Source organism: Lycium barbarum, chromosome 9, assembly GCF_019175385.1.
Source record: "Lycium barbarum isolate Lr01 chromosome 9, ASM1917538v2, whole genome shotgun sequence".
Lineage (NCBI taxonomy): Eukaryota > Viridiplantae > Streptophyta > Magnoliopsida > Solanales > Solanaceae > Lycium > Lycium barbarum.
Window position 1 is genome coordinate 39,322,526 of NC_083345.1, and position 12,827 is coordinate 39,335,352.

At 38.4% G+C, this 12,827-nt stretch overlaps 2 protein-coding genes across 2 annotated transcripts; both read right to left on the bottom strand.

Moving 5' to 3' along the window:
* Positions 1-10,366: 10,366 nt before the first annotated feature.
* Positions 10,367-11,147, bottom strand: LOC132611885 (uncharacterized). The gene is made up of 3 exons (XM_060326245.1): positions 10,945-11,147; positions 10,752-10,853; positions 10,367-10,586 (listed from the first exon to the last, which is right to left on the bottom strand). The coding sequence occupies exons 1-3, from the start codon at positions 11,145-11,147 to the stop codon at positions 10,367-10,369; spliced, it is 525 nt and encodes a 174-aa protein (XP_060182228.1).
* Positions 11,148-11,933, bottom strand: LOC132611886 (uncharacterized). The gene has a single exon (XM_060326246.1). The coding sequence runs from the start codon at positions 11,931-11,933 to the stop codon at positions 11,148-11,150; it is 786 nt and encodes a 261-aa protein (XP_060182229.1).
* Positions 11,934-12,827: the final 894 nt, after the last annotated feature.

Consider the following 12,827-nt stretch of genomic DNA (forward strand, 5'->3'; position numbering starts at 1 on the left):
AATCATACTATTTCCATTGGGCAACAATACATTTATATCACCATCAACAACTATGCCCACAACAATGTACATAAGCCGGCAAGGCTAACAAAATGATATTCAAAATATAGGCCAACAAGGCCAAATACATCTAACCATATACACTTGTCTACGACCCTCTAAGGAGAGTATGTCACATCATATAGGCAGGACAGGACCCCACCATGCCCATAAGTATGTACACAAAAGAATAGATACCTAAAGTTATAGCTCCGAATGAAATAGAGCTCCGCTACGTAGTCCCTGAGTAATAAAGCTATGGGTCAAGCCTGTCTCCGTGGCCACCTGCGGGCATGACGCAGCGTCCACAAACAAAAGGACGTCAGTACGAAGAATGTACTAAGTATGTAAAGCATGATCAACATCGTTATAGGAACATAGTAAACAACATAAGAGATAGCATAAGATGGGAGGTAGTAGAACCATCGTCATAAACACTTACTTGCTTTTCATAGGGACATTCCATTTCTAATGCGTGATTGTGTACATACATCCATATCCATATCCGTATTCGTATCCGTACTCATTTACATTTCATACCCATATTCATATTCATATTCATTTACATATTCATATTCATAGCATACCCGACCTTGAAGGATCGGTGTTTCACATACCCGGCCATGACAAGGCTCGGTGATTATACATACCTGGCCCTACCAACGCTTAGGGTTATCCGTACCCATCTTCAGTGGTGCGCGCGCAGTACATATCATACCCGGCCATATAAGTTCGGGGTTACATAATAGTCATACATAACATATATACATAAGAGCTCATAAGCGTCTTTGACATCATTCCTATCATCGTTTTATTACATCTATCCTTAGAGGATCACTCATCATATAAGGAATTTCATAGAATAGTAACACAACGTGAATCGTGCGCTTTAGTGGCTTTAAAGATAGAATCATTTGGAGGACATCACAGGCTCATGAAAGAATAGATATATGGCCAACGAACCATGCCTTATTGAAAGAAGGGTTAGCTTTACATACCTTTTTTTTCAACTATTCTATCGCTTGAACGTTCTCTTTCAATGCTCACGTTTCTACCTTCATTAGAGTTATACTAACATTAGAAAATCGATAGCTCAGCATACTTGACTAAAGCTAGAGAAAATTGGGCAGCATATCCTTTGTTTATACGACTTCCCCCATATCATATCTCAACTCTCAAACATCAATAATAACATTCACAACATCATAACAATAGTATTTATTCACCTACATTATCCATATTTCTCAATTCACTTCAAATCATCCATATCCATGGTCATAGCACACTATCACGTTCACCCATATACAATGTTTATCCCATGTTCTTAATGTCATTTATAACATAATCATAATCACTACATATCAAGATCATGACTCAATCCAAGCTATTACTCAAAAATATCATTATTCTCACATTAATGACCCATTTCTTATCTCCTTCTACAATCCAAGTCTTTCAACCTCTCAATACCTTAAATAACATGGAAATGCCATAAAACTTACCTTAGATGGTGTGTGAATGTACCTTGAGTGTAAACACTTCACTTGAGCAAAACCCTAGTTCCACCTCCACTTGGATTTCTTGTCTTGGATGAGCTTTAATGAGTTTCTTACACTTGATTCTCTTGGTTTGATGAAGTTGATTATTAATATCTCTTAAAATTTTATGGAAGAAGTGTTTGGAACTCTCTAGAAACCTTGAGAGAGATGGAGAAGTGTGGAAAATGAAATGAGTGAAGTGGGATCACATTTAAGTACTTGAACATAACTCAGCCCGTCAGGACTTCCACGGACACTTATACGGTCCGTATAACATTGTACGGCCCGTATAAGTGGTCGTGGTTCACCATCAGGCAAACACCATCTCTACTGGGTGTTATAAATACCCTTACACGGACCGTATATTGTTATACGGACCGTATAAGTCGGTCGTATAACCCCATTTTTCCTGAAATGATCTTCATCGTTCGTTTGATCTTCAATCCTCATGGAACCTTCTTAACACTTGTTTAACACCTCATTAACTATCTAAGGGACGTTATAACTCTTCTACAAAACATCACTAAGTAATCATTAACATGTTACTCGTAAATCTTTCTCGATACATAATGTATACCTTGCCTTCCTTAGCAAACTTTCTTCTCTTACTTCAAATGTCTTTGCAAATCTCAATTAGGGTCATCAAATGCTATTTCTTACTCATTGAAATATCGAATACTTCGTGCTCTTCGTTAGTCTATTCGTTGTGCATCAACGAAAAAAAATTCGAGGTGTAACATTCCCCCCCCCCCCCCCCACCCCTTAAGAACATTCGTCCTCGACTGTGAAGTGCTCGGGGATTCTATAAAAATTTCGCCAGAGTTTCCCCTGTATTATGGCACTACCATCCTGTCACAATTGCCCATAATAACAATGCCTCACAGGGCCACAACATCATAGCAATAAATTTTGGCCACACACGACCCAAATGCATAAAAAGGAAAACATATATACCTCATGATCTTGATGTCTCATCTTGGATCTCTTCCGGGCTTGAAATAAGTGCAGGTACTTGGATTTCCTATTTTCTTCCGCTTCCCATGTCATTTCTTCTCGGTTATTGTTTCTCCACAAAACCTTAACTGAGGCCACTTCTTTGTTTCTAAGCCTCCGTACTTGCCTATCTAATATGGAAATGGGTACCTCTTCATAAGTCAACTTTTTTGTCACTTGAACATCATTTACTGGAACTATCCTAGTAGGATCTCCAACACACTTACGAAGCATCGAAACATGGAAAACTGGGTGAACTGACTCCAGATCAGGAGGTAGATCTAACTTGTAAGCCACTTTGCCTACCTTGCGCACAATCTCAAAAGGCCCAATGTACCGGGGACTAAGATTCCCCTTTTTGCCAAATCTCATTACACCCTTCATTGGTGACACTTTTAAGAATATCCAATCTCTTACTTGAAACTCTAAGTTCTTTCGACGATTATCCGCATAGGACTTTTGACGACTTTGGGCTGCTAATAATTGATCTTGTATGAGCTTAACTGGACCAAGTCTGGCACTATCAATTTAGTCTCTCCTACTTCGAACCACCCAATTGGGGATCTATACTTTCGCCCATATAAAGCCTCATACGGTGCCATTTGGATGCTAGAATGATAACTATTATTATAAGCAAATTCAATAAGTGGTAAGTGATCATCCCAATTACCGCCAAAATCCATCATACATGCCCGTAGCATATCCTCGAGAGTCTGAATGGTACGTTCAGCTTGTCCGTCAGTCTGCGGATGAAATGTCGTGCTAAGGCTCACATGAGTCCCCAAACCCTCTTGGAAGGACTTCCAAAAATTGGCTGTAAACTGAGTTCCTCTATCAGAGATAATAGATAGTGGAACACCGTGAAGTCGCACTATCTCTCTAACATAAAGCTTTGCATAATCTTCTGCCACATATGTAGTTCTGACTGGTAAGAAATGGGTTGACTTCGTGAGCCTATCCACAATCACCCATATAGAGTCATACTTACGTCGAGAACAGGGTAAGCCTGTAATGAAGTCCATGTTAATTACTTCCCACTTCCAAGTTGGAATTTTTATAGCTTGCAACAATCCGCCCGGCTTTTGGTGTTCGATTTTCACTTGTTGACAGTTGGGACATTGAGCTACAAATTCCGCTACATCCTTCTTCATCCCATTCCACCAATATATAGATTTAAGATCATTCAAGCCTAAACACATGGACGAGGGATTCATGCTTCTAATCTAAACTTTCACAGGGAATACATAGTCAAAAGGTTCAACATATATCTGCAGTAAGGAATAAATTAAGGTAACACGACTTGAGTGACACTACAACAACTAGATAGAACTATGCCGCCTTTGAGTTCATCCCGCAAGTCTTAAGATACAACATAAGTCTACCCCGAGATTTCAGCAATATCACTTTTCTTTTTCACTCTATAACGATTCCCTCAGCAAATTCAAGCCTAACTATTTCTGATTGACAATCCATAGTTTCATAACACTCAGAAAGCTAGTCTATCCCCAAAAATCACATCAAAGTTCATCATTTCTAATTCAAACACATCAATAGTAATCTCACAGCCCTTAACTACAACGGCGCAGTCTTTATACATTATAGAAGCGATAACAAGGAAGTAGGAGTATTCATAGAAAAACGGTGTCAACAATTGTTCGACTTCCACACAAAAATCAAGGGCAAGATTCTGAGTTATATATGAAAGGGTCGAACTCGAATCGATCAGCGAATACGCTTCAAAAGAACATATAGTAAGAGTACCTGTGACCACAACTTCTGAGACTCCAGCCAACTCCCTATGAGCCAAATCACGAAGTAGAGCTTTCTTTGTACTAAACGACCCCAGAAAGGTAAAAATACATCTTCACCCAAATAAGAACAACATAGCCCTCACGGGGATTTCTAACGACTAGAACACTCAAGTCTCACGTGAATAAAGGGGTTTCTACCTTCATCTCACTTTCCCAAGAGTTAGTTACTCAAAAGTTTCAACACTATATGCTTTGACTAGAAAGCGCACAATATATCAATCAAGACAATATACTCCAACAAGGAGGCTAATTCAGCAACACATGATTCAAGCTTAACTTACATCATGCCAAAATTGAAAATAACAAATTAAAGCCCAAATCAACTACATCATCTTCTTAAATAATTATTCCACCAGCGATTGTTTTCGAGTTTCAAGCCTAAAATAAAGTTCTTCCACTAAACATCAAAATAGTATAGATCTTTTAACCCAATAAGAATATAACCTTAATGTACGATAATTCTTAATTCTCTACAAGAGACCCTCAATTGTTCCCTTCACCCTAACCGCCTGTACTTGAAACATATCACACCTTAATTATTCCTTTCAGCCTAACAAGATTTGTGGCAGAGTTCTCCCCGTAACAAGGGCTACTTTTGTTTTTATACCTGTCTCAATTTATTAACAACCAAACCCTACAATAACCACATATATACCAAACACCTACAATACAATTTCAGCAACTCTGTACCATCCATCAAATTACGCATCAGAACAATGTGCACTCCATAGCACCATTGTTCACTTAGTTAACATCTGCAACACGAGTTAAAGTCATCTCCATAAAGCACGAGTCACGAACACGTCGGAATGATCCTAAAGGAAGTTCAAGCTCTATAGCACAATCTAGAATCAAGAAGAATGAGAAACACTTATAAATGCCCTGGTTGTCTTTCGATCATACAGGTGATCAGGCTGCATAAGGAAGACTCCACTAGACACAGCTCCATAGACACATAAACATCCTCTGACACATATAAACCTAGGCTCTGATACCAAGCTTGCCACGCCCCAAAACCCACCCTAGACGTGACCGGCATCCGACACCATAAACAACATCGGAAGAACCTAACAATAATAGTACTTGAACCCGCCAGGTTTAATATTCGCCTCTAATAGTTTATAAAATAAATGTAACATCAAGTTCCTGTTTAATAGTCTTTCCTTATTAAATTAAACAAATTTATAAGTAACTGCATATATCAGGATCACAATTGTGAAATAAGATCAGCGGAAGTCTAATATAAGTAAATAGTCATAAACGTGGCAACCACCCATTAAGTCGTACGAGACTTTGACAATCTACCCGCAATTCTGACCACTATCTATGGAGCTTCTAAGAGACACAACAATCATCTAACTTCGGGACGTATCCCGAAAATCTAGAATAATAAATGAAACATGAAGTGTCCCACGAACAAGGATGTGGGCTCACCAAATCAACAGCAGCAGCAAGTTCTCCTAAGCGTCGAAAGTATCACGAACCTGCTCTTCTTCGTTACCTAACATACCATCAAAAACAACAATGGTATGCCTGAGTACTTTCGTACTCAGTGAGTGCCTCGGGGACAATAAGTATTATAAAAATAAAATATAATAATACATAAAGAAATCAGTTTTGAAAGGATAGTATAAAAACATTCATTCCACTTTGTGATTCTTAATATCATTTGTTAAACAGTTTACAAAGCCATTAATCAATATAAAAACAGTTATTCAGCATATGTACCTCAATAAGAATTATCAAAACCGATTACAAAGCCTTTTGTCAATTTATAACTTTCAATTATGCCTTGCAAATTGATCATGATTGTCAACAACAGTTCCATGAGAGAATAAGAATATCACGCATGCCAATACAAGCCCAAGAATCAATCATATCGCGCATAGCGCACCACACCGGAACATATAATTCTCGGTGGCTATCCTTCCTCCCGAATAGATAGGCATAAATCACACTGGACTATGTAGTACGCGGTGGCTATCCTTCCTCCCGAATAGTTAGGCATAAATCACACCCCGGGTAGCGAACCCAGCGGTGGCTATCCTTCCTCCCGAATAGCTAGGCATGAATCACACCCCGGGTAGTGAACCCGGTAGTGGCCACTCTTCCTCCCAAATGGCTAGGAAATTACCACACTAGGATCCATAGTGGCTACCCTTCCTCCCGAGTAGCTAGGCCAAACACAATAACAAAGTTCATAGCATAGAAGCCGATTCATAATTTATCTCAAAGTAGTCACACCATCAAATAGCATTAAAGCTCATTATGCCATTATGAAAATTCATAATTTCATAGATAATCCTGAAAACGTTTCCACTTCTTTAAACAAGATTACTTTGTCATAGTTCCTTTGTAAAATTATCAATACCAACAATTAACCATCTCATAGAGGAAAACATTCATAATACCTTATACATATATAGGGTTTGTTACAATCTAGGTTCAATGTGGGCTCGTCCCCTCACGCACATTAACCATTAATCAAAGCATGTAATAGATTTCAAGAATGTAAAATCAATTCATCATATCATTCAAAACATGCTTTTATAAAGAATCAATCTTTTAAGAGAGTTTGTAAAAGAGACATATGAATTACCTTTATATTCAAAAAGGATTTTATTTTTTAAAGAGGCATACAAATCATCCTTATAATCAAGAAAATGATTTTCAAAAGAGACATACATCCAAAATAAGGTCTTTAAAAGGGAGACATACCTAAATATGTTAAACAAAGTTTAACAATTCACTTTCCTAATAAAGAACACCCAAACCCTAGCTTGAATCACTTTAGGAAGAATTATGCTGCAAAACCCTAGATTTTGATCACAAGAATCATGGTAAGAATCATGGGTTTGATGTTAGAATATCTTAGTAATGTTAAGGGTGTTCTTACCTTTTATTTGAAGACATGGAGAGATGATTTTCTTCCTTAGGGTTTGGAAGGATGAAAAAGAAATGGGAACAAAATAAGACCATACCCATTTTAAACCCAATTTTCTGCCAGAAACGGAGAAAGGATGACCTACAAAGTACGTCCCGTACTTGTAGCCCGTATTTATGCTGCCAAGACCAGTGAAGAACGGAAGAAGTACGTCCAAAAGGACGTCCCATACTTTAAAGTACGGCCCGTACTTTCTGGGCGTACTTTGGGTGAATTCTCCAGCTTTTGTGCCCTTCACTAAAACGGACATAACTCTTTGTACATAGCATTTCTCGGGCTGGGCGACCTACCGTTGGAACTATATTTCAAATATCTACAACTTTCATCAAGGAAGTTTTTCCAAATTCACAACATATTTTCATGAAAATCGCCCAGAAGACAGACCTATCAAAACTTAGGCGAAGTTAAGAGCCCTTAAGAATTCCAACTGTTGGTTTGACTTCAAAACGACCATCTTCCACCCGAATTCATCAGGAATGGATTCTTATAGGTATAATATCATCTTAACACTAGATTTTTACATATTCACACCTAACCCGAATTTGCGGAGTGTTACATTAATGGTGGCTCGTTGCCCTTTATTATGATTAGACTTATTACCTAAATTATCATGTTGTACTCAGTTCTATCTTATTATGACATATATTATCGTAGAAAGGAAGGATAATGAGTTTAAGTTTGAATTGTGATATAAACTGATGAAAGTACGTAGATGAAAACTTGATGTATGATTTACTGTTGATGACAATATATAGAAAAATGTAGCATCTTGGTGATACAAGACTTAGTTATGAGGCGTACTTGCTATGTGTGGAAGTAAAGAGGGACATAGACTCTTTTGTTGGTTGAGACGGTTTGTATGATTCATTTCATGGTTAAGTTGATCCAAGTCTTGATATGACTTGTGGCTTGTGATTTGTACCTCCACTGTTGCTTTATTGGTTTGCATTGATTTACCATATTTACACTCATTTATGCATTCATACACTCATGCATGATAGAACTGGTTTGGAAGACTTGTGGCATGATGTCTTGTGTTTGACATTGATATTGCTAATTGTTCATAGTCCATACATACTAATGAACTGGAATACGTTGAGACATACATTGTGATGTGAAATTAGTGAAGAAGTTAATATAATCTTCTTATTGAACTTATGATACTATTTGATACATGGTACTTGATGATTTGAGCATGGATAATAAGAGGGCCGGAAATATCGTTATGTACATATATATGGAAAGACACATATATGACCTAGATTATGGCTCGTGGTTTGAGGTTTGTTCCGAAAATGAGGGATACATTGATGTGGCCCGCATCCGAGGTTCTTACCGAAGTGGAGGTTTATGCTCGGGTCAGAGGAGTGAGTCCGGAATGAGTGGCACATGGACACCATGGGTGCCATGCAAGTCATGACTACTGAGAAATGACATCAGTTACCATGTGTGTACAGTTCGAGTGATTGGCCAGTGCATTGCATTGCACATCATCATATTTTGCATTGCACATCATTACATTTTACTCTGCATTATTATATGCTCATTTGTTTCTGTGTTTAGTATGGATGTTGAATGCCTATTGTGAGATAAATATGACCATTGAATGAGTTAAATTATAGATTAGTGACTCTACTTAGGGAAGAAACTTGGACTTGTGATTATCAGGTGAGATTATTGAAACTTGACAGACTTGTGGTTTAGAAGCTTCATCTTAGGTTATGACTTGGTTATGGGATATTTTATGACTTCGATTGAGTTTTTTTTTTTTTGATTAACAGTCTATTTTATTAATCAAAAATGTGATCATTACGTAACCAAGTCAGGCCAGACTCCTGACTTCCAACATAATCAAAAGCACTAAGCTGCAAGCAGTATCTTCTACCTATCAGACACTACTACTAGCTAGAAACAGTAAAGAACATAGCATTACAAGTGAAGGAAAAAAACAACATCATATGCAGTTGCTAAGGGAAGCAATTGAGATTGTTCAACAGTGGCTGCCATTGAGCTCGATTCCTTCCTCTGATATGCACATGTAATACAATCTCTCGACAGACCTTTGTAGCATTTTAGTGACCTCTTTGGAATCTTATAGAGTTCCTTTCATGCCATATACTATAAACCACCATCCCAAACACACAGCTAGTAATGGAAGCAATCCCAGACTTGCTTCTAGCTATTTTACTCATCCACTGCACCTCTTCTTGCCAACTTCCCATAGTTCTGTAGTAGCCTAGCCATTGTAGCATTCTAGTCCAAATGTTCCTAGTGAGTGGACAGTCAAAGAACAGGTGCTAAAAAGTCTTCGTCCCGTTGTCACAGAAAATGCATTCCAAGGGAACATGAATTCCAAATTTTTGCAGTCTATCAACAATGGATAGTCTTTGTTGTACTGCCAACCATAAGTTGAATTGGAATCTAGGGTGTATCTATTTGTGTAGTACTATGCTCTTCCAAGGGACTTTTGGCAGTTGAGGGAGCATCAAACAATAAGCTCTTTTGGTCTAGAATTTTCCATCCTTCTGCATTGCTTCTAACTTCTGTGAGAGAGTCCCCTGTAAAGAGTGCATCTGTAGGATTGTATTCCTACTATCAATGATCTTCCTGACTACCCAAGTAGCAGTCTTGGGAGTTTGCATTGTTTCCAGGTCCCTGTTCTTTATATAGAATTAGTGAATCCACTTAATCCATAGTGAATCCTTCTTCTGAGATATAGCCCATAGTTGTTTCATCACAGTAACTCTATTCCATAATTTCAAGTTGATAATATTCAAGCCACCTGCAGCATTTGGTTGACATATGTTCTCCAAAGAGACCAGTGCTTTTTTGCAGATTTGTCCCATGCCTGTCCACAGGAATGATCTGCAGATTGCCTCTATGAGTTTCATGAACTTCTTAGGGAGGATGAAGATCAGTGACCAGTAAGTCTGTAAACTGAATAGAACTGTTTTTATTAGTTGAAGCCTTCCAGCATAAGATAGCATTCTTGCAGACTAACAGCTGATCCTAGAAGCGATCTTTTCCACGAGAGGTAAACATTAGCTAATAGTCAATTTCTTAGTAGAAAGTGGTACTCCTAAGTATCTGAAAGGGAAAGTACCCTCAATATATCCCAAGGTCTGCAAGATCACTGTTTTTAGCCTTTGTGTTACTCCAGTTACATAGAGTGAACTTTTTTCTACATTTGCTTGCAATCCAGATGCATCAGAGAACAACTTGAAGGTTTTATTCAGTAATTTAATAGATTGAAAATCAGCCCTACAAAACATAAGCAAATCATCAGCGAAACAAATGTGTATCACCCCCAGTCTCTTACATCTTGGGTGAAAATGGAATTCTAGTTTCAGTGCGAGTTGGGTCATTTCTCTTTGGAGGTATTCCATGCCCAAAACAAACAAGTAAGGGGACATGGGGTCCCCTTGCCTTATGCCCCTTTGACCCTTGAAAGGTGGTACTAGTCCCCCATTAATGACAAGGGAATAAGAGACAGTTTGCACACACTCCATAACCCAATTAACAAATTTTCTGTGGAAAGCCCAGATTAGTCAGCATAGTCTTTAAGAAAAACCAGTCCAGAGTGTCATATGCCTTTCTCAAGTCCACTTTTAATACACACTTGGCTGACATGCCTTTTCTAGTATAACCTTTGAATAACTCATGGCTGAATAGTATGTTATCAACTATGCTCCTTCCTTCAATAAATGCTGACTGAGAGTGTCCTACAATACCTTGAATGACCCCTTTTATTCTAGTTGTTATCACTTTGGCAATAATCTTGTATAGGGTGGAGCAGCAAGCAATTGGCCTAAAGTCCTTCATCTATGTTGGGGAGTGAACTTTACATACCAATGTCATAGCAGTAACATTCCAAGCATGGTTCATCTTCCCAGTAGTGAAAAATTGAGTCACAGCTTGGTAGACATCCTCACCAATCTCCACCCAATTTTTAGTGAAAAACTCAATCGGAAACCCATCCACTCCTGGTGCTTTGTCACTTGGCATGCCCTTTATTGCATCAGCTATCTCTTGTCTGGTGATCTCTTGGACCAATTGTTGGTGCTGAAGAAGAGATAAACAAGGTTCTTTCCTTGTTACCTCAGAATTTGGGCATAGCATCACATCATTACTAGTGCCCATTAGGTTGACAAAGAACTGCATGAATTCTGCCTCTACATCCTGTGGAGTAGTCAATTTCACCCAATGCTCATTATAGATTATTGTGATAACATTCCTGCTTGCTCTTATCTTCAGCTGTGCATGAAAATACTTAGAGTTAGCATCCCCACTATCTATCCAACAAGCTCTGGACTTATGTCTTAACACCTTTTCTTCCACAGTGCTCCATTTCTCAATCACACTTATAAGTTCTTTCTCCTGGTCAAATAGAGTTTGGCATAGTGGCTGATCCGCAATTGCTGCTTGGACCTGTTCGAGTTGTTGCCTGGCTTGGTTCAACTTGTAAACATATGATTGCATAAATGTGTTCAGGTCCTTCAAATCAAATTTCAACTGTTTCAATTTTTTCCATATCTTATGCATTGCATTACCTGGTATATTCTGTTGCCATACTCTACCTACTACTTCTTTAAATCCAGGATGTTCCATTACAGTAATATAAAAGATGTAAGGTAACCTGTTGCCAGCACTAGATCAATATTGGAGAGTGATCTGATACACCTGGAGTAAGGTAATCTGCCTCAACATTACTGTACTCCTGCAAGCATTGATAGTTTCCTAATGCCCAATCAATTTTACTGTATACTCTCCTGTTACCATCTTGTTTATTGCACCATGTGAAAAAACATCCTTTAGCTCTGAGGGGAGTAAGTTGGAGGTCAGCAACTAGCTCTTGGAATCCCTGCATCTCAGCTTGAGTGACAGGTTGTCCTATCTTATCCTCAGTTGAAAGCACATTGTTGAAATCTCCACTCAGTAGCCAGGGGTCCTGAATTTGAGCTCCTATATGTTTTAGATCCTGCCATAAGATGTCCCTATGATGTTGTTCATTTCTAGCATACACTACAGTGACCAAAGCAATGAACTGAACATTAGGGTCTGCTACAAAGCAATGGATGAACTGCTCATGTATATGAAGTATTTGCACTGTTACATGTCTCTTCCATAATATCCAAACTCTACCATTTAGACCATGGGGATAATTGCAGCAATATTTCCAATCTCTTGCCATTTTTTGTATGATGTCTTTTGCCTTATTTTCCTTAACCTTTGTTTCAACACTACCAAATACATCAATTTTATTCTTTTCCAGAAAGAGCTTCAGCTCATTCTGCTTAAAGTCCTGATTTAGGCCTCTAATATTCCAGGTGCATATTATCATGGAGGATTATGTTGGGTTTTTGTGCCAGCTCTACTCTCATCAGAGGTGCTTGGCATAGTCATTAGAGGCTCAGACCTACTAGCAGTATCCACTTGCACATTGGCCTCCTGTTGCCTACTAGCAGAATCCACTTGCACATTTATGACCTGTTGCCTCTTGCT

What these genes read in the sequence shown, in the direction of transcription:
- LOC132611885 (XM_060326245.1), bottom strand. Translation starts at nt 11,147, where the DNA reads ATGAAGGACTTTAGGCCAATTGCTTGCTGCTCCACCCTATACAAGATT. An exon ending in AGAAAAGGCATGTCAGCCAA is followed by an intron (nt 10,854 to 10,944) that starts GTGTGTATTAAA and finishes GGCTTTCCACAG; the next exon opens with AAAATTTGTTAATTGGGTTA. An exon ending in AAGGGTCAAAGGGGCATAAG is followed by an intron (nt 10,587 to 10,751) that starts GCAAGGGGACCC and finishes TATGTTTTGTAG; the next exon opens with GGCTGATTTTCAATCTATTA.
- LOC132611886 (XM_060326246.1), bottom strand. Translation starts at nt 11,933, where the DNA reads ATGGAACATCCTGGATTTAAAGAAGTAGTAGGTAGAGTATGGCAACAG.